The 21,032-nt window shown below is 66.0% G+C and overlaps 1 protein-coding gene across 1 annotated transcript in view; it reads right to left on the reverse strand.

The window, feature by feature from the left end:
- Window positions 1-3,671: 3,671 nt before the first annotated feature.
- Window positions 3,672-21,032, reverse strand: part of ZNF469 (zinc finger protein 469) — a 49,437-nt gene continuing 32,076 nt past the window's right edge. Inside the window, exons 2-3 of the mRNA XM_081217466.1 lie at window positions 18,457-18,516; window positions 3,672-16,309 (exon numbers count right to left, since the gene is read on the reverse strand). Of these exons, the coding sequence (XP_081073592.1) occupies window positions 4,975-16,182 (11,208 nt within the window). The 5' untranslated portion in view covers window positions 16,183-16,309; window positions 18,457-18,516 and the 3' untranslated portion in view covers window positions 3,672-4,974. The remainder of the gene's footprint in view (window positions 16,310-18,456; window positions 18,517-21,032) is intronic.

A 21,032-nucleotide genomic window follows, 5' to 3' on the forward strand; every position in this document is an offset into this window, starting at 1 on the left:
TGTGGCTTGTCTCCTCCGGGCTCAGCGGTCCTCTCTGAAGCCAGCATCTCTAACGAGCTGCACCCTCTGAGACCCCGGGACACAACGGTTCTTGCCTGGAAACTGTCCTCAGGTATCAGTGAGATCCACCCCTTCATGCCCAGGTGCCCAGGTGTGGCCCATTTACCAGCCAGGCGCAGACAGGAAATATCATCTGGACATTTCCCAACGAAGAGAGTGGGGGTCACGTGGGTTACGTCACCGGATAGGAAGCGCACATTTCCTCGCTCACCCTCCTTCCTTCCTTCCCCCTCCTCCTCCCCTTCCTCCCCTCCCCCCCCAGACGTGGATTGCGCTCCCATACTGGGCACTGGAGGTACAACTGTGAACAGCACACAGGACGCGTCCCTCAGGGCCCAGCGGCAGGACGATAGCCAGGATTCAGGAGTGGGCCGTGGGGCACATCAGGTGAAACGTGCTGCAAGTACAGCAGGTTGGGGCCTGGGGCAATGGGGGTGCAGCTGCCATCTTAGCAAGTGGTTAGGGAGGCCACAGAGAAGAGGTGCCATCTGAGCAAAGACCTCAAGGAGGGGAGAGGAGGGAGGGGGCCAAGTGGACAGCGGGGGGACAGGGTCCAGGCAGAGCCAGTGAGCCCCAGCACTTAGCCCTCGGAGGGAGCCCCGAGTGTCAGGGCTGGAAGGGTTTTTGGTGATTGTCGGGCCCATTTAAATAGGCAGGAAGGGGCTTCCCTGGTGGCACAGTGGTTAAGAATCTGCCTGGCAATGCAGGGGACAGGGGTTCAAGCCCTAGTCCGGGAAGATCCCACACGCCACAGAGCAACTAAGCCCGTGCACCATATCTACTGAGCCTGTGCTCTAGAGCACGCGAGCCACAACTACTGAGCCCGTGTGCCACAACTACTGAAACCCGCGCGCCTAGAGCCCGTGCTCCGTAACAAGAGAAGCCACCGCAATGAGAAGCCCATGCACCACAACGAAGAGTAGCCCCTGTGCAGCAACTAGAGAAAGTCTGCGCACAGCAACGAAGACCCAATGCAGCCAAAAATAAATAAATACGTTTATAAAAAAAAAAAATAGTCAGGAAAACTGAGGCCCAGAGGGCTGGTGATGAGCCTGATGTCTCTGGCTCCTGGTGGTCGCCCTCCTGCCTGGGCCCCAGCAACGGTCCTGGATCTCTCGGCAGCTGAGACCGAGGTGCAGTGTGTTCAGGCCCAGCTAAACCCTGGGCCCCGGGAGGGCCACCTGCATCCTCTCTCTGCCTGGGGCTCCGGGGAGGAGGCCGGTGGCCTTGAGTTGCAGCCCACAAGGCCATGCCAGCCGGTCAGCAAGGTAGACATTACCCTGTGGGAAGGGGCTGTGGCCTTGAGCTCCCAGGCAGGCGGAAAGGAGCAATGCCCCAAAGGCTCGGCATGGCCACAGCAGCGGGACCTCGGGCCAACTGCCCACCCACCAGATAGGCATAGACATGGGGTCTGGGGAGACGCAGCCTCAGGCTCAATTCTAGAGCTCACCCGCGGCACATTCGCAGGTGACGTGGGCAGGACCCACGGCCTCCAACTCCTGTCCCCGCACGGGAGGTGCTTGGATGCACCCCGGTGACGAGGATCCAGCCCTTCCCTGGAGGCCTTTGCGCCTCTGAGGCCTTCTCTGTGGGACCCTGTACCTGCAGATTCTTCTGCCTGTGTGAGCGTGGCCGTCAACACACTCTCCCTGGGAGACTGGATTCTCTGAGCCTAGGAAAGCCCACTTTAATGACATTCTCCAGCAGGTTCCTGGCAGATGTGCCCTCTAGCCACGTGGGCAAGCCTCTCCCTTTACGGGGCCTGGGGATGGAGCCTGGCCTGCCCGCTCCACCACCAGCCCTCTCCCTCCTGCTTCCCTGTCCCCCGAGTTCTGGCAGACTCCCCCCACCCCGCCCATCCCCTCCGCCTGGCCCTCCTTACCTGGTCCCAGGCACCATCTTCTCTCCTGCCCCGTCTCCAGGCTGGGGGCCGAGGGGCCTTCGGGGTCAGGCTTTGGGACCTGGGAGGGTGCAGTTGTACCATACAGCGCTCATGTGACCTTGCTCCTCAGTCTCCCCTGCCCCCTGCCCAGTGCAGGGCAGCCCCGGGGGACCCTGCAGTCTCAGGGTGAGGGGCACTCTGGCCTCCTAGATGGGGGAGCCAGGCCCAGGGGTCTCTGCCCGAGGCCAGCGAGGGCAGTGGGGTCTGGGCTCCGCTTCCAGCTTTCTCAGGGGGTCAGGGAGCCGTGGGCTCGGCTCACATGGGGCCCTTCGGGATGCCCACCCCAGACGCCTCGAGGGTTGGGTCCTACAGATGTGCCTCACGGAGTCACTCATGTGGTTGTGTGTGGGTGTGTGTGCGCGCGAAGCCGTGGAGGACTGCAGCCCCGTGTGCCGTGTGTGTCTCTGGGCCTGTCGGTGAGGACGGGGGTGCCCAGCGTACCTGTGATGTGTGCGTGTGGGGCTCGGAGGCCGGTGCCCATTGAGGCGCGGCAGCCGAGCTGCCCCTTCCCCGCCGAGCCGGCGAATGCTGCCACCTGCTGGCCAGGTTGGCGCTGTTCATGCCACAGGGCTCGCGGCTGCGGGGTGGGCTCAGGGTCCAGGAGGGTGGGCTTCGCTCACGTCCTGCCCTGAGAAGACTAGAGCTGCGGGGGTCCTCGACGTGGTGAGTCTTGGCACCAGAGGGCGTGGAGCGCCCGGCTCACCCCAGCCCCGGATTCACAGTCTGGGGCAGGGCCTGGACGCCCCGTCACGTTTCTGGGGATGCAGACGCCGGCCCCAGGCCGCCCGAGGCGTAGTGAGCCGATGGGGGGGTACCCAGTGCCGTGGACCCAGCCGGCCCACGGGCGTCCACCACAGAGTCCCCAGCTAGCCTTTCCCCGACGCAGCTCCAGCTCCACCTACCGAAAGCGCAACCCTCAGCCAACCCTCAGCCGGCACCACTTCTTAAGCCGCTGGCTTGTGCCCGGCCCACGGTAGGGGTGGAAATGGAGGCAGCCCACCTGGGCGGGGGGACTTGGTAGGAGTGGCTGAGACCGAGAGAGAGGACAGGGCAGGGCGTCCCTGGCGGAGGGAATGGCAGGGCTGGGGCCTGGCAGGACAAGGGGGAGTGCGTAGGGCACGGGGGTGGGGTGGGGGGGTGGCATGGGCTCGGCAGTCTCGGGTCACGTGCAGGATCCCTCCCTGTGGAAGGGCTTGGCGAGGCTCCCCGCCGGCCCGGCATGTGTTGTTTGAGGCCTGCTCTGAGACCCCCGTGTCCAGGCAGCTGTCAGAGGCAGGACGGGATCAGGGTTGGTGCCCGACTCTGGGCGGGCCCTGCCTGCCATCCGGGCGCTTGTCCCAGACACAGGGGTCTTCAGGACATGTGGGCCCCAGGGGTCTGAGCCTGCGGTGGGAGTGTGATCTCTCCTGCTGCCTTTTCTGCCCTCTGGGTCCCCTAACCCAGCTGTGCTAGTTCCTTCCTGAGAGGGTCCCGCCCAGCACTAAGGCACTGTCTGCACCGTGTTAACAAGTCTGGGGGCTGGTGGGACCACTCTATGGCTGGGGCAGCTCTGCAGGGCCAGGTGGCCCTGGGACAGGACGGATGGAGCGGCGGCTCAGGGGGGGCAGGAAGGGTGGGGCTGGCGGGAGGACAGAGGCCACAGAGGAGGTGCCCTGTGAAAACAGTGGACATGTATTTGACAGCATGGATGCGCTAAGATTTTACAACCTCAGAGCCCCCGAGTTTATTTATCAGCACTAAAGAGGCACTCTGAGTGGCACACATACCTTCTACAAAGGCAGTATGGGCCTGATTTGGTTTCTTTCGAAATATCAAAATTAAAACTTTTGACATACACATTGCACCCAAGGCTAAAATGAAGAAACAGAACAAAACAAACCACAAACCTCAGAGACACCTAAGAAGAGAAGGAAGCCTCTCCCTGCCTCCTGCCCCCGTGAAGACACGATTCTGTAGAAAGGATATGCGAGCCAGCCCCTGGGTCGTGTCAGTGCATGAGCTGCCCCTGACTGGCTGCTCTGACCTGCCCGTGGGGCTGGAGCCTTCCACCGATGGCCGGGAGCCAGCGAAGGGCTTCTTAGGCCACTGGTGCCTTGGGCCGCCCGTGTAGCACATTGCGCCTCCTGGCCCGACCCCACCCCCCAGGTAAAACAAATCAAGGAAGCATGTATTCACATTACAACATGAAAATAGCACCAGGATCTTCAGAGTAAAATTGCTGATACTTGCAGCAGAGAGCTCCATGTAGAAGGAAGGCTCTAGAGAGGGCAGCTGCGGAGGCTGGGCTGGGGGTAGTGCGGGTGGGGAGGGAGGACCAGGGGTCAAGGTGCACTGGAGACCAGCGCTTCCGTCAGTGGCACGGACAGTGGCCGGCATGACCCTGTGGTCAGAGAAGGCCTGTTGTGCTCGGGGGGGTGGTCCGGGGGGCGCTGGGCAGCTCACAGATGGCTCTTCTGCCCCCATCTGGTTTCTAGGGTCGCTTTGGAATTCCAGCAACAGCAGCAACGACACTAAGACAGAGGCTGCCACCATACGACCGGCGGCTGCCTCAACTTATTTCCTGCTAGATGACACAGGTGGGGCGCCCTGTGCAAACCTTTAAAGCGAGGGGTTCTCTGGCGTACCGGGCCTTGGCTGTGGGGCACACGGGGCTGGGGTGGGGGTGAGTGGCTCTCTCTTTAACGTCTTGGTACTGAGAAAACAGCTGCATGGTCTCAAAGAGGCTGCAGCTGGCCCGCCCCTCACCCTCACCTTCCAGCTAGAAAGGGATTGCTGTCCACCCCAGGCCCTGCTCAAGGCATCAGTTGCAGGTCTAACACCAAAGTCTGAGTATCTGCACGCTATGGCAGGTGGATTAAGATGTGGCCACCAGGCAAACTCTCGGAGGACTGGAGCTCCTCAGCATAGACCAGGTCCCCCATCTGCCAGTTCGTCCCCAGCCCCACTCCCAGGCACGTGCTGGCTCCTATAAATTACTCGGAAGCATCCTTTTTTAAAGGGATCTTGAAGCTGGTTAGTCTCTGCCCAAAAAGCTGGCTGAGGAGGTGGCTCTGGGACTCGGCTGTCCGGCAGGCCCGGGAGTTGGGGGGTTCAGCACCGAGGACAGCCCCGCCCCTCCTGGGGGGCTTATGCAGGGGTCTGGCCTGGGGGAGAGCCTTGCCCAGCCCCTCCTTGCCGCGCCTGCTGTTCCCTTGGGCATGGCCGGGCTCCCCCTTCCGCGGCTCTGAGGGCTGGGGTGGTGTTGTGCCGTTCTGGCTACTGGGCTTGGGCTTGGCAGGGAGAACGCGGCTGGGAGTCGCCTGTTTTCGCGGGGCCCGGGGGGGTTTGTCAGGGACCGCGGGGCCTCTCCCTAGGCTCCCCACAGCTTCATTCCTGGTTGGCCCCGGCGCCCGGCCCTTTCTCTTCTTCTCACTGCTGTCCCCATCCTCCCTGGGGCCCAGGCTCCCTCGCGACCCCTGGTCACCGGCTTCCCTTGGTCCCTTGGGGTAACCCTTGGCTGGGGCTCGAAGGGGGGCCTTGTCTGGGGCAGGGCCCAGGCCTGGGCTGTTGGGTTTGGCTGGGGTGGTGGCTGTCTCACTTTGGAGCTGCCCGCTGGCTGGCTGGGGCTGGCTGCCACCCGCTGCCTTGGTGCCCTGCCGGGGGCCTCCAGCGCCCTGGGAGCCGGGGCCCGGCTTGACTTTGAGGGTGGGGGGCTTTAGCCTGTCCTCTGTGCCATGGGGGAGCTCTCTGGGCATTGGGCTGGGCACCGCCTTCTTCAGTTGTACTGGGAACTTGGGTGCTTTGCTGGGGGTGGACGAGGCTGACCTGTCCTTGGACGAGCTCTGGCAGCCCCCGGGCTTGTTGGCACTGCCCCTGTGGGAGGGGCCTCCTGTGCCCCCGGCAGGTGCCATGTGACACGTGGACACCTGCTTCTCCTTCCAGAGCAGAGAGGGGGCTTCTGGGTGATGGTCAGGGGCACATTTGCCAGGGGCACTTGGGGTCCTGTGTTTCCCTGAGAGCGGGCCAGCTGCCCTCTTTTCCTCTGTGTCTTGGCCTCTGGCCCCCGGCTGGGGCAGAGAGCCCCCCAAGGGGTGAGCCTGCTGGAGGAAGCGCCCAGGGCTGCCTGGGGAAGCCTCGTCCTCGGAGCTCTCCAGGGCCTGGTCCGGCTCGTGGCCATCTTTGCCATCAGCCGAGGCCGCCGGGAAAGGAGACAGAGACGGGGGCAGGAGCTCCTGGAGGGCAGAGGGCAGATCGCCGCTGCCGACCGGGTGGCCCACGGGGTCTGTGGGCCTCTCTGGGGTCCCGGGCTGCCCTGCTGTGGTGCTGGGAGCTGCCTCCGGGCAGGGCTGGGGCAGGGCTGGGAGGGACCGCTCGTTCAGGGTGGCGCCGCTGTCCCGGGACAAAGGCCCGTCCACGCCGGCCTCGGGGGGGCTGCTGGACGTGGCCACCCTGCGCCGTTTGCTGGGAAGCGAGCCCTCTCGGGTCAAGGCCTTCTGCCCGGGGACGCCGGGCCTCCGCACGCCGCGGAAGGTGAAGGGCTGCTGCGCCCTCCTCCGGTGTTTGTCCATGTGCCGGTCGAACTGCTCCTTTTTGGCAAAGGTGTAGTTGCAGGAGCTGCAGACGAAGGACCTCTTGCTGATGTGCGTGACGTTGGCGCAAAGCTCGCAGGCGTACAGCGGGGTGTGCTGCAGCTCCAGCTCCCCGCTCAGCCCGTGCTCGCCGCCCAGGTGCACGCGCAGCTCCTGGTGCTCGGGGTACACCCGGGGGCACTGGGGGCACAGGTAGACGCGCTGCGGGCTGTGCACCGCCAGGTGGCGCTGCAGCTTGAACGGTTTGGGGAACCGCTTCCCGCAGTGGTGGCAGTCGCGGGCGGGGTCCTTGCAGTCCTGGTGCACCGGGACGGCTGGGAGGGGGGACTCGCTGTGCGAGCGGCCGTCGGGGGACGAGCCGCCGGGCGGGGCCGGGTTCACGCAGGCTGACGGGCTGCCCTGGGCCGAGGCGCTGTCCGGGTCTGAGCCGTTGGCGCGGACCTTGGGTCTTGGCCTCTCCCTCGGGAATTCCTTCCGAGCTCCCACATCCGCCCCTGACGCCTCCGCGGGGCCCCCGCCTGCCTTGCCGCCTGTGGAGCGCTTGCCCCGGTGGGGTTTGGAGACCTGTCCCACGATGCCGCTGAGGAAGCGCGTGGCCACGCCGTCCCCCTCCCAACATCCGGGCGGCTCCCCCAGGGACCCCCGCGCCTGCCCCTTACGGGCGAAGCGCACGGCGTGTTCTCGCAGGTGCTCGTTGTACATCCAGACGTCGGCGACCTCCCGCCGGCACATGCCGCAGGCCCACAGCCCTGCCTTGCTCTGCACGTGCTTCTCCTGCAGGTGCTCCCTCAGCAGCTCGCGGGAGCCGAACCTGCGCTCCACGCACATATAACAGGTAGGGGGCGGCGAGGGACTGTGCGCCAGCTTGTGGAGGTCCAGCTCTCCCAGGCCGTGGAAGCGCTGAAAGCACACCCTGCACTTGTAGGACGCCCTCCTGGCCTTGGGGGGTCGGCCTCCACCTGGGGCCCTTCTTGCCCCGGCCGCCCCCTCTGTCCTGCTTTGTGGGCCCTGGGAACTGGCCGTGGCCTTGAAGTCCAAGAAGCTGGCGCCGGGGAGAGCTGCAGGGTCTTCGCAGGGTCCTAGGAAGCACAGGTCCTGCATCTGCAGGTCCACGGTGCTCCCGGGGACACCACACTCGTAGTGCTCTCGCTCCAGGCTGGGGGGCTCGGGGCTGGCATCTCCCGGAGAAGAGGTGGCCCCATCGGCGGGGGCCTGCAGCTCCAGACCTCGCCAAGCTGCCGGGACCATGTGCAGCTCAGGGATGTTTTCTGACGGGTGGTCCTCGGAACAGCAGGGGTCCGTCTCCGTGTGGGGCTCCAGGGCCCACAGGCTGGGGCCCATGGCCCAGGGGTCAATGCCAGGCACCTTGCTGCTGAGGAAGCCCTCCAGGAGGAAGGACTCCGGCAGACCCGCAGCCTCGTCACCCCACGGGTCCTCGTGGGACAAGCAGAGCGAGCCAGAGTCACTGAGGTCTGTGGGCAGGCGGAAGGAGGGCAGGGTGACACTGCCCCCTGCCTGGCCGCTGGGCTCGGGCTGGGGAGGTGGCTTCGACTTTTTACAGCGCTTCCCATAGACACGGGGGTTCTTCTTCCGAACCAAGCGGTCTCCCAGGGGGAAGAGCTGGGAAAAGGAGGCCTCGTCATCAAACAAGCTCAGAGGGTCTCCGAGATTCGGGCTGGGGGCTTCAGGGGCAGTGCTCTCCTGCCCCTGGACCCCCTCTCCCGGACTGTGCAGGGGGTCCTGCAGGCAACTGCTGACGGTGCCGCCTGCTTCAGAACCACGAGTCTCAGGAGGGCCCTGGGGGTCCCAGGGGGCCTCGTGCCCCTCCCAGACACCTTGCCCCGATCTGCTCTCGGCCACTCTGCTGTCCCCTGCAGGTTTACCCCCAGCTGCCCTCGACGGCTCTTTGCAGGTGCCAGACAGCCTGGTCTCTCGGGGTCCCCCGCACCCTCTTGCCGAGGCTGCTCTCCGCTCCACTGGCCCTTCTGGCCCAGGAGATGCCCCCTCCACCATCCCTGGACAGGCCACCCGATCCCCAGGAGACTTCCGTGCAGGCGTCTCCTCCGGGTCCGTGGCGACGAACGTCAGCTGCGTGGACTCAGTCCCCTGCTCTGCCTCTGGTGACAGGTGGCGGCTCGGGAGAGCCGGGCAGTCGGCAATGGCGGTTGATGGAGTCCAGCCTCTTCTCCTTGAAATCACATCTGCAGGGCCCTGGAGACCGCTCTCCACCCGGGACCTTCTCGCTCTTGGCTTTCTCGCCCTCTTGCTGGCTTTCCCCTCCGACTCGCTGGGGAAGTCTGCGGGCGGCCTGCCCCGCCTCTGGCTCCCGCCTTTCTTTGTCTGTTTGGAACGGGGCTCATCCCTCTCCAGCTGGTCCCGTTTCCTGGGCTCTGCAGGCCTCACGTCCACCCCTTGCTTGACCATGTCTGGGAGATGTGGTTCCCAGCGAGGGGGACAGCCTGGTGCTCCCAGAAGGCTGAGCCCCCGCCTAGGCCCCCTGGACATCTCGGGACCCAGGGCATCCTCAGGAGCCACAGAGCTGCGAGCAGGGGTTAGCCTACCGGCCTGGCTGGGGTCTCCCAGCAGACGCCTCGCTTTCTCCTTCCCCGGCGCCCTGCGGCTCTTCTTCCCGGGTGGGTGGCATGTCTGGGGAGCAGGTGGGGCCGCTGGGCTTGGCTGGGAGGCAGTAGCCCTGTGCAGCCCGTGCTTCCTGGCTCTGTGGCGGCTCAGGCCCGGTCCAGAGCGGAAGGAGGCCGAGCAGACCTCACAGGTCACGGGCTGCCCGCTGGGGGCTCTGCCCCGCCAGTGGCCGTTCTCAGTGAACACAGGCTTCTTTTTAAAGCCACGAGGCTTCCGTCTGGGGTCCTGGGGACTGAGGGGATCCCCCTGGGGTCTCTGGTGGAAGATGTTCCCGTGGCTTTGTGGGGAGCGCGGTCTGGAGTCGCTGGCTGTGCCGCTCGGAGTTGTGGTTCTGCCTGGGTGGAGCGCTGTGGAAGGGCAGGTGACCCTCAGACCCCTGGTGCCGGCTTCGGATGCCTCTGTAACGGCAGGGCGCCCGGCCCCGGGCATCTCTAGGCCCTCCTGTTCCTGGAGGCTGGCCTCTGCCTCGCCTTCCTGGCAGGTGTGGGAAGCCAGCCCCATGGCCCCCCGTGTGGAAGGGTCAGTGGGCACAGCGGTGACACCGTGGCTTTCCCTGTTGCCTGGGGGTTCTGAGGAGGGGCCCTTGGGCACCCCATCGGGGTGGGTGCTGGACAGGGCTCCCCTGGGGTCTGGCCACTTGGCCCTGGGGCCTCTGACTGCCCCCAGGCCATCAGTGGTAGGGATGCCGGACAGGGCAGCGGCCTTGACGGTCACTCTCGGGGAGGTGGCCCTCGCTGGGTGGGGAGGGGTGACACAGGCAGGAGCTTCCCTTGGTCTCTCTTTTCTGGAACCCTCTAGGGTTCTTGCCATGCGACCTCCAGGGCAGTCCCCTCCATGGGCGGGAGTGAAGACACCGACGAAGCTGGGCTCCTTGGGAGCGTCTTCCAGGGGGCCACAGTCCCCCCGGAGAGGGCGGCGAGCTGGGCCTTCCTTGGGGCCGCAGGGATTGGGGGTGGCTGCAGAAGTGGGTGAGGGGGTGTGGCTGGCCAGGTCCCTGGTGGGGGACACTGGTCTCTCGCCAGCGAACAGCAGATGCTTCTGAAGGCCCGGGCCAGCTACCGCCTCTGGAGTCGGGTCCTCAGGCCCATCTTCTGTGTCGGCTGCTGCCAAGGCTGGGACTGAAGGCTCTGCCTCGGAGTAGGTGGGGCCTGGGGTGGCCCGTGCCCCGTTCCAAAGGCCCACGGCCGCCCTGCTTCTCTGGAGCTGCCCGGCTAGCTGGTCTGGCCGCCCCGGCCTCCCCTGGTCATCTGGCTGCAGTTGGCTGGCTCCGACTTGGCCCTTGGGCTTCTCGGCCTGGCCGTGTGAGCCTGGATGTCCATCTCCCTCTGGCCCCAGCTGGCGTCCGGCCACAGCAGGGATGGCTGTCATCCGCATACACCCCGGGAAGCCCCGGGCAGGGCTGCAGGCCATTTTCCCACCTTCCACACTCTCCTCTCCCGGATCTGAAGGGTCGCTGTGCTGAGGACTCTGGGTGTCATCAGGCGGGGGCCCCTGTGAGCCCTGGGTGTCGTCTTCTCTCTCAGCCGCTCTGGCCACCAGGAGCTGGAGCTGATGAAGGGGGCTCGAGGCTGGGTCCTGGGGCCTTCTGCCAGGGCTGGGGTCGGGCACGGAGGCACGACTTGGGGAGGCCCCCGCTGGTACAAACCCCTCATTACCCTCAGGGCCAGGGCCCCCTGCTACAGGGGACAGGAGCCCTGCTCCTCCTGGCCCACCCGTGCTGCTCACAGAGTGTCCCTTGGGAGCACTGTTGTGACTGGCACCAGAATGTGGGGTGGCACCCAGGGGCAGAAGCTTGGCCCCCCGAAATGCCAAGCCAGGTGCCAGAGGGGCAACAGGGCTGCCGAACGCTTCCAGCTCTGAGGGGTCTCGGCAGGGCCCAGGTGCCTTGTGGGATCCCGGGGAAAGCCCCCCTCTCCGTGGGCAGGGAAAGAGCAGTGGGAGGTCTTGGCTGTGCTGTATTCTGGTGGCCCTGTTACCCTTAGAAAGTGAAGGCTCAGGGTTTGGGCTGCACTTCGCTAAACTCCCCATGTCCCATGGGGGGTCCGGTAAACAGACTTCCAGGTGGGCCCCGAGGCCCCCTTCGGCCCTGGGCAGCCCCGTCTTGGAGACCCCGGCTTTCTGCACTGGCCGGAAACTGAGGCTGGCCCCAGTGGGCCTGAAAGGACCCTCAGGAACCACGTCCTTGTGGGCGCCGGGGGCCAGGGCTGCTTCTCCAGGGTGGAACGAGGGCCACTCCTCCTGGGGGCCCCCCAGAGTGCCCCCCGTGGTGGCCACAGTTGTTTCTGCCCCCTCCGGGTGTGGACTCAATTCCCCAGGACTGGTGACGCTGGCTCCGCACGGCTCTCCCGGGGCGTCCTGTGCGCCTTTGCTTTGCAGCTGACTCTCCAATTCGGTGACCAGCCTTTTGATCTCGAGCTCCTCCTCCGACAGGTCACTGCTACAAGCGGTGCTACATTTGATTACCTTGCCGGGCAAAGTGGGGAGGCTGGTGGCCACAGTCCCTTCACTGGGACACCTCTGACTGAATGCCTTTTCCCCTGAGAGGCTGGAAAAAGGGCCCAGATGGCCAGGCGGCACGGGGGACACTTCCTCCAGCAGGGACCAGCCCTTCTTGGGCAGAAACGAGGGGTACGGCGGGTCTAGCTGAGGTTTCCTTGGGGGAGGGGCGGCACACGCACGCGGCCCCTGGGTGTCCCCATTCCCAGAGAAGCTGCCATAGACTGGTGGCTCGAAGCCGTCCCCAGGCAGCCCCGAGAAGAGGGCCGTGCGCTCCAAGGCCGGCGGCGATTCAGCTTTGCCTGGGCCCGTGACGACTGTGTAGGGTGGGTTCCTGGGTGGCTTCGGCTCTTGGGAACTGGCATCCTCGCCATCCTGGCAGAGGCCTGCCCTGATGGCCGGTGGGCTGTCTGGGGCTGAGGACTGGGAGCCCAGGTCTTCGTGGAAACGGTCAGCCAGGTCTTTGGGTCTGAGGAACAATCCGCTGGGAGGGCTGCTGTAGGGCTGAGGCCCCTTTTTGGCAGCTGGAAGCCCCACAGAGTCTCCAAGACCAGGGGTCTTCAAAAAGAGGGCCCTGGGTTCGGGGTGGGCCGTGTCGGCTGCGTTAGCGCCGGGCACCGGTGATTTTCCCGGCGGGGAGGCAGGGGGCTCCTCTCCGTCCCCGGAGACGGCAGGCTCCGAGCACCGGGGGGCACCCAGCGGGGGCGAGCTTGTGCGGGGCAGCACTGCCTCCCCCTTGTGGAGCTGTGGTCGCTCTGGGGTTGGGGGGCAGGGGTCTGAAGAGGAGCTCAGAGCCTCTCTGTGAAGTTCTGTGGCCTCAGGGGGAAGGTCTTCAGCAATTTCAGGGCTCTTGGTGTCTTGGGGCAAGTCCAGAGAGGGATGGCTTTCCTCTGGGGTCTCGGTGCCCATGAGACCCTGCAGGAGGCGCTGGGGGCCTCTCTCCTCAGGGCCCTCTCCAGCCTCTGGGCCGTGCGACGGGCCCTGGGCCTCGGGACTCTTGATGGGACCTGGCCATGGCCTGCCTGGCTCCTCTGGGCCCGGGGAGCCCCCAGGCCTCACGGCCTCCTGCCTCACGGCCTTCCTAGGCTTCTGCTGCTGCCCGTCCTCTCTGGGACCCGGGGCCACGTCCACTTCCTTCCTCTTCTCGCCCCGGCGCCATCGCCGGCCGCTGGGGCGGGGCCGGCCTCTGAAGCGTGAGCCTCGCAGCCGCGGGCCATCCTCCTCCTCAGACTCGGAGGCGCCGTCGCAGTCTGGGGCCCCGCCGTCCATGGTGCCCGGGGCTGGGCTGCGCTTGCCCGCCCGGTTCTTCTGCTGCACGATCTTGTGGATGAGCTCCTTGCTCCAGGTGCCGCCCCGCGGCCGCCTCCGCCTGCAGTCCTGGCCGGGGGACAGTCGGAGGCGCCTGGAGCTCCGGGTCTCCACCAGGAGGGCCCGTCCCCCTGGGTCTGCGTGGCTCTTGGGGGCCTGGGTTCTGAGGTCCCGCGGGCGGGACAGGGCCGTCTCAGCCCGGCCTTTCCTCCTCGGCCTCAGGCGGCTGGCCCTGGAGCCCCTGCCCGGCCTCTTGGCGGTGCTGACCGTGTCCAGCTCTTTCCGGAACAACTTAAACCGCTTTCCTCTTCTCTGCTGGCCGGCCAGGCTGGCCCCATCTGCCTCTGAGGGCGCTGGGCCCAGGGAGCGGGTTTTGGGCCTGGGGCCGGCCGGGTAGCCCCTGTCGCCGGGCCGGGGTGGCTGGGGCTCCAGTGGGGCAGTCACCGCCGGGAGCGGGAGCTGGGCTTTGTTCTCTGGCGTTGCCCCCAGCCTGGTCTTGGGGGGCTGCCCGGTGGCGGGCCCCCGGGGGCCGGAAGGTTCCTCGTCAGTGAAGACGTCGATGAAGCTGCTGTCGATCTCAGGGTTGTCTGACTGGTACTCCAGGCCGTTTAGCGCCTCCGTGATGAGGCTGTCCAGCTTGGCGGCGTCCTCCAGGTCCAGGTCCCCTGCAGGCAGTGGGAAGGGGGCGGCGGCCGGGCTGGGCAGGAAGCTCATCCTCAGGGGGTCATCTCTGCCATCGGGCCGGACGTCCCCACCCAGCAGGAAGGGCGCTGTCCTGGTGTGGCTGAGTGGGCTCGGGGTCCCGCTGGCCGGTGCTTTGGGGGCAGCCAGTGCGGAGGGGGTGACAGGGGGCGTGGGGAACCCGGGGGGCTGCTGGTGGCCATCCTTGGCCCTGGCCGGCAGCAGGCTGCAGAACTGCCGGTGCCCCAGGAAGGCGGCTAGGCTGCTGTAGTTCCGGTCACACTGCCTACACGTGAGCAGCACGTCCAGCTGGTCCAGGTTGGCGCTGCTGAGGGGGAAGTGGTGGGCGGCGTAGGGGGGTGGCTCCTGGGGGAAGCCCTCCAGGCCCACGCTGCCCACCTCGAGCCCCGAGCTAGGGAACGGGGTCTCCTCCAGCCCCTCTGTGGGGAAAGGGAAGGCCTTGACTGGCTCCGGCTGGTAGTGGATGGGGAGGGTGTGCGAGGGCTCGGGGGACGGGAAGGGGCTGCCGGTCTCCTGGGGGTGAGTGGGTGGGTGGAAGAAGGCAGAGGGCCCGAGCGGCCCAGGGAGCTGGCCCTCATCCGAGCTGGGGTTGGCTGGGCTGCTGGACAGAGGGGACAGCGACGAACAGGTGCTGCTGGCCGTGTGGGTGGCCGGCGAGGGCAGGGGAGACTCGCTGGGGGAGGCTCCCACCACCCTGGGCGGGGGCGGGCCGGGGGGGCCCCGGGGGGAGGCCTGGGGCTGGGCCGCCCCGAAGAACGGGGGCTGGGCTCCAGGGTCCTTCAGCCCGTTGTAGGCGAACAGCCCAGGGGAACCACTGCTGTGCTGGCCCGGGCTGTTTCTCAGGACCGCCAGCTTCTCGCCCGGCCCGGGCGTCTTGCCTGCGGCAGCAGCCAGGGCTCCCTGGCTGCCCCCCTGCCACTCAGGGACTTCCGGGGGGAAAGGCAGCTGGTTCAACATCTCCATCTGGTGGGGGCCGGGGCCGGCGGCCGGGAGCACCTGGGGCCAGGGCAGCGGGGGGCTCTGGGGGAGGCTGAGCTGCTGGCCTGGGCCGGGCTGGGCTTCGAAGAATGCGCTCCTGGTGGTGGCCAGAGGGCCCAGAGGAGGCGTGGGGTAAGGGGCTGGGGCGGGGTCCCAGAGCGGGGGCAGTCTGGTGGCGGGGGGCCCGGAGGCAGTCAGCTCCGTGTCCCGAGGCCCTGGGCTGGTGCCCACCCCGCCAGCTCCGGGGCTTCCATACGCCTGCCCAGGAAACTGCCTCTGGGCCAGCGAGTTTGGGGGCCCCCTGGGGCTCCCCAGCCCATTGTGGGCTGAAGGCGGCCTCTCAGGGAGCACTTTGGTCATGCTCTCGTGCAAACTGTCCCGGAAGGTGGCCGTGCTCTCCGAGAAGGGGCTGGGGGCCGGGCGAGCAGCACCAGCGGGAGGGAGCGCACCGCCAAGGTCGCTGGGGGCGTTGAGGCCGCCGGGGCGGCCGGGGTAGCAGGGTGGGGCTGGGGGGCCCGAGTGGGCGGGCAGGGGGTAGACTGGGCCCGTGCCCACCGGCTCCTCGGGCCACACTCCCCGAGGCTGGTGGAAGGCGAACACCAGCGCCCTCTCGGCATACTCGGGCCCGGCTGCGTCCTCGGGGAAGGGTTTTGGGCCGGCTCCATGCAGCTCTGGGAAGGGGTACTGGAAGGCAACCACCCCGGGGCTGCCGCCTTCGGGAAAGGGCTCCGGCTCAGCGGGCGGCACCCCGAAACTAGCACCTGGGAAGCTGTTCTCAGCCGTGGGAGGCCAGGCGTCGGCCCTGCTGGCCTGGAATTCCACGTAGGAGGCCGGCTGGCAGGGGCTGGCGCCGCTGCTCTGGGGGGCCCTGAGGGGCGGGGGCCCAGGGGTGGCGCTCGGTGAGGTATAGTTGGTGGAGGTAAAGCTGGAGGGGGTCTCCTGGAAGCACTTTTGGAAGCTGAGCTCTTCCGGGCCAGGCGAGGCCTCAGCCCTGGGGGGGCCGGGCCTGAGACGGGCTCTGGTTCCTTGGCCCCGGGGGGCCTCGGTCTCTGGGGGCCGGGGGGCCTCTTGCTGCGGGCCCTCAGGGGTCTTCTCGTCCAGGGCGGGTTTGGGCCTTGAGCTGGTGATGCTCAGACTGTAGAGCTGCTGGGGGCTGCTGTCCAGCCTGCTGGCCCGCCGCGTGCGAACCTGCACCAGGTTCCTCCCTGCCGGGGCCGGGGGGCTGCTTCCCTTCCCAGGGGCGCTGCTCAGGGACTGGGCTCTGGGGAGCGGGGCCTTGGGCCCCAACTTCCCAGCCTGCCGCACCTGGGTCTCAGGGCTGTCCATGGCTTGGGCCCCGCTGCCCGTGGCCTTGGTGGTCCTGTTGGCTGGGGCACTGACCTCACTGGGAGGTTGCAGGGGGCCCCCCGTGCCACTGGCCGCTGGGCAGGGCTGCAGGTCTCCGGTCATGGTTGGGGGTGGCGCTCCGAGGGGCTGCTCCCCAGGCATGGCCCCTCCGTCCTGGGTGCTAGGAGGATGCTGTGGTCTGAGGCGGGCCGCGGAAAGCGGGACGGGCGGACATCCTCGCCCCTCGAGGGGCCCTGGAGGGGCCTGCTCTCATGGTCCTGAGTGGAGTCTGCAAGGAAAGGACAGAGTGGGTCGGGGACCGTGGGGCTTCGTGGCTCCCACGGTGGCGTGGCAGGCTGGGAGCAGAAGCAGCGGGCTCGTAACCTGTACTTTTAGGGGAGGAGGCTTGGCTCCGTCGGCACCTTGAGAGATGAAAGCGGAAAAGAGTTGCTGCCAGACTGAGAAAGGGCTTAGTGGGGGCGCGGATTGGGGTTGGGGAGGAAAAGGAAGGAAAAAGAGAGAAAATACTGTTGGGGCCTGAGATCTGAGAAGACCCCTGGCCACCCCCAAGCAAGCCCTGCTAGGCACCAGCCAGGCCCTGAGCAGGAAAGCCCCATGTGGCATGTGGCTCCCAGACCTGCAGTGGCCCCGTGGTGGGGTGACTGGCACCTGGTGGCCAGGGCAGAGAGCCCAGGAAGAACGGAGGGGGTGTCTGGCTGAGGCTCCCGCCTGGTCCTTCACCTGCCCCATCCCCTGACCCTGGGATCACACAGGATGGCCTCAAGGCCCTTGCCCTGCGGATCCCCGGTCTCCGGAAGGTTCCGGTTCCTTTCTTGGGCCCCTGAGCTGAGCTCCTGTTTTGGGGCACACGTATCTGGCCTGTGCCTGTGACGCTTCCTGCTGCAAGCAGGACAGGCCACATGGCTCCTTCTGGCCGCTAAGTTGTGAGCAGCAGTGGCTCATGCTTCTTTCAGGCAGAGACGTTCAGAGCCAGGACTTGGGAATCGCCTTGCTGCCTCTCAAGGGCCGAGGTCACAGGCTGTGGTGCGCTAGCTGCCTGCTGCCAGGAACACTGCCCATCTCCTGGCTCCCTTTCTCCATCGGCGGAGGGGGATGGTTGGACCCGGTTGTCTGAAGGGTCCTTTCAGTTCCAGCAGCTGTGAGTTAGCTGCTCCTGGTGGAAGGGCCCCATCTGGGGGCTGACCCCTTGTTCTCAAGTTCAGGTTCACACGGCGCTTCTGGACATCTGCCCCGTGCCCAGCGTCCAGGGGAGCAGACACAGCACAGCTGTGGAGACCTGACCCTGGCTCAGAGCTCCTGGACAACCCAAAGAGGCTGGGCATGGGGGGCAGTGGGCAGGGAGCACCTAACTGCATGCTAAGTGGGACTTAACTCAGGGCCTGGAGGGTCAGGGGAGGGGGCTCCCGCGTGGCAGGCATCAGGGGCTCTGAACCCACTTGGGGCTGGTGTCCGCCCCTCCCTAGGAGCAAGGAAGGAGCAAGGAAAGAGCAAGGAAGGAGCAAGGAAGGAGCAAGGACGGGCTCTGGTCTGTGGGGCCTCTGCTCCTGAATTTGCCAGGCAGTGAAGCCCAGGGGCCAGGTGGGCAGATGTGCAAGGGCCCCTGACCTCGAGGGGCCTTCCTCATCACCCCTGCGCACACTGCCCAGGCGCTGGTGTGAGGAGCGGGGAGGGCCGAGGGCTTGGCCTCCCCACAGCTTCTGCAACTTTCTGGGGGTGGCCGGTCACGCCCAAGTGGCTGTCAGACACCATGGAGGCCCCGCAGGTCCAGGCTCCGAACTGTGCCCCCTGAGAGGGATGGGTAGGTGGGGCTCGGGCCTGGGAGGCTGACAGCCCTGGTCCTGATCCCCCGGCCCCTGCCCCGCCTCAGTCAGGCTCAGGGTCTCCACCCATGCCCGGGACTGACGCTGGCCCCTGAAGAGGGCAGTGAACAAGCTCCTCGTGGGGTGTTTAGCAGACGGTGGTGGGAACCGACGTATTTCCCTGTTAATCCCGTAACCGCCACGTCCCGTCACCCCCGAGTCCTGTTCTGCTCACGGGCACAAAGCACATGTAGGGCGGCTTGTGCTTCCGCACAAGCTGGGCAGGGTCTGAAAACAGGAATAAGAGGCTCATTTGCTGGTTTTAATCAGCTGTGCTGCAGGCCCCTCAGGAAAGGAGGGGTCTGGCCCGAGTGGCCTGACGAGCTGGCCAGGGGACAGAGCGTCAGGTGACAAGCCCGGCCCAGGGCTGCGGTTCGGAGCAGAGTGCCGGCCCTGACACCCGGCCCCGGAGGTGGCTCCGGGGAGGCAGCTGGCAGCCCCCATGAACTGCCTGAGCGAGCGAGACGGAAGGAGACACGGGTGGCGGGGCGGGGACAGGGCAGCTCCGGCTGCGTGCGGCCCGCCAGCCTCCACTCCAGCGGTCCCCTCTACGTACCTGGGAGTCGGCCCTCAGCTGGGTCGCCGCGCAGCTTCCACAGGGATGGGGATTTCTTGGCTGCAAAGAAAATGGGAAGCATGTCAGCATCAATCTGGTGCTTGGCCGCAAGCCCTGGGGGGGCGGGGCCCGGAGAGAACATGGAGCCTGCAGAGCCCCAGGGAGCCGACGTGGGCTGCGGGGAGCTGGGTGACCGTAGGAGGCCCGTGGGCAGCTCAGCCTGGCCCGGCGGGTGGGGGAGCCCTGCAGGGGTGGGGTCAGCTGGTCACCTTCCCGCTGGGTTGAGGGTGATTTTACGTTTCTTATCGTGGTATTTCGTGGGCACAGATCACACGTTCCTGTGGTGGAAGTTCTGCAGTGAGAGGTCCCCCCCGCCACCGGCTCCCCCGGCCCATGGACCCTCTTCCGCTGCCCTGCTGGGTCAGCACACGGGGCAGCTTCTTGTGTTTCCTTCCAGAGTTTCTTGATGCAAATACCAGAAAATATGAATAAATATTCCCATTCCCCCCTTTCTTCAACAAAAGATAGTCTGCTACACGCACTGTACTTTTTGCATTAAACAGTGAATCCTAGAGGTAAAATCCCCCAGAACCTCATAAAGTGACGCCTGGCTGACGTCTGCCTGTCCATTGCTCCACCCACACGCAGTGTTCTGCAGACCGGCTACTCGTATACCCAGACCTCTCCGGACGGGTGGATGCTAGGTTGTCCTATTTGGGCCTTTACAAATAGCAGAGCAACGAATACGCGTATGTGAGACCAGCAGGATAAACGCAAAGAAGAAATGGCACCGTCAAGGGCAAATGCATTTGCGATTTGGAGAGAGATGGTCAAGTTAAGCGCTATTGCGGTTTTAACATTTGGCCACAAATTCTTCCATCCTCCTCCTTCCAAAAGGTGGAGCCCCAATCCCTCCCCTCGAACAGGGGCTGGACGTGGCGACTCGCGGCTAACGCACAGAATACACGCCCAACTTCTGAGCCCACGGAAACGGTACGTAACGGTTCACTGTTTCAAGCTGCCATGTGTCACACAGCCTTAGGGAACTATTGGGACAACTCTTGGGGGTTGTACTGACTTGCGGCCCTCCTGACAACGTGGAGACTCCAAGGCTTTAAAGTGAGTCCCGGCGTCAGAGGGCGGGAAGCGTGCCCTTACCTGGAGGTGGGCAGGCCGAAGCCTGGGGAGGGCTCTGCCTTCCCTGCAGCTCCCCATTGACTCATTCATTCATTCACTGACTCTCTCACTCATTCAGGGATCTCCACGTTTCTGCTGGATGCTGGGCCAGGCGTTGGCCACACAGTGGTGAGCAACTGATTCTGCCTTTGCCGTGAAAGTCAACAGGAACTATGGATGAGGAAACGAAGGCTCAGAGAGGTTGTGTGGCTTGTCCAAGTCACACAGCAGGTAGTGAACATGTAGGAGTGTGAGGCAGGCCCCTGGGGACCATGCTTGCACTGTGCGGGACTAAGTGGCTCTGCACCTCAGCCCCCGCCTCCGGGCCCCTCCTCCCTGGGGTGGCCCTGCCTCCACGTGCTGACCTGTGGGCAGGGCTCAGCTACCCCATCAGCCTCTCTCCTCTGTCCCAGGATGGCGGGCCTGACGTTCTCTGCCTGCAGCACCCCATGCTGGCTGCCCCTCCGGGGGCACAGGGGCCCATCTTGGGTGCTCAGACTGTGGGGCAGGTTGGGGACAGCGTGTGCCCGGGTCTCGGGTTCCCACCCCTGCCCAGGCTCTTGGCAAAGCCCCTTGGTGCTGGCTGGTGTGGGTTTCAGCAGGCCTGGGGCCCCTTTGAAGTGGGGAGATCCAATCCCCCAGATCCCGGCCTGCCCCCAGGAACCCCACGAGCTCAGGCGTCTCCTTTTCGCTGAGAAACACCACCTGGCCCCAGCCTCTGGGTAACTCAAGCCCGCGGTGGTGCTGGCTGGCTCCAGCTGGGGTGTGGGTGGCAGCTCCTGGTGAGGGGCGTCCCGCCACGGGCCTTGGGCCCCTGCCGTCCGGTGTTCCCTCCCCACGGACCCCAGGCCCTGTACAGTGTCCAGCTTCTGCTCCTGACCCTCTGCCCTCACCTCCCCTTTCAACCCGCCCCGTTTCCGCTGGGGCCTCTCCGTGCCCTCCTCCTCCACCTTCCCGAGTCTCACCCACTTCCAGGGAGACCGTGAGGGAGGTGGGGTGTCAGCTGGGCCTGGGCTTGAATCCTGGCTCTGGCACTCCTGGCTGCAGAACGGGGTGATCACAGCTCTGGTGTCAAAGGGCTGTGGCCAGGGGGGTGGACGGAACAGCAAAATCGTTCACACGGTCCTGCCCGCACCGAGCCTGCAGGTGTTAGCTGCGAACGTGGTCACTGCTCCTCCAGGCTCCTCTCCAGCCCACCTCTTCCAAGAAGCCCTCCCAGTTATGTGTGTCCACCTGCGAAGCAGGTATGATCTCGGGAGCCCTCGGGGGTGGTACTGTCCCCCCACACCGGGGGACTGGGCAGCTCAGCACACAGATGGCCCTGTCTGGTCAGAGCTCTGGGCGCCGACCCCACACGCACCCCTGGGCCCCCCGGTCTTAGTTTCCCCAGCTCTAGACGG

Source organism: Mesoplodon bidens, assembly GCF_964165515.1.
Source record: "Mesoplodon bidens genome assembly, chromosome: 18".
Classification (NCBI taxonomy): Eukaryota; Metazoa; Chordata; class Mammalia; order Artiodactyla; family Ziphiidae; genus Mesoplodon; species Mesoplodon bidens.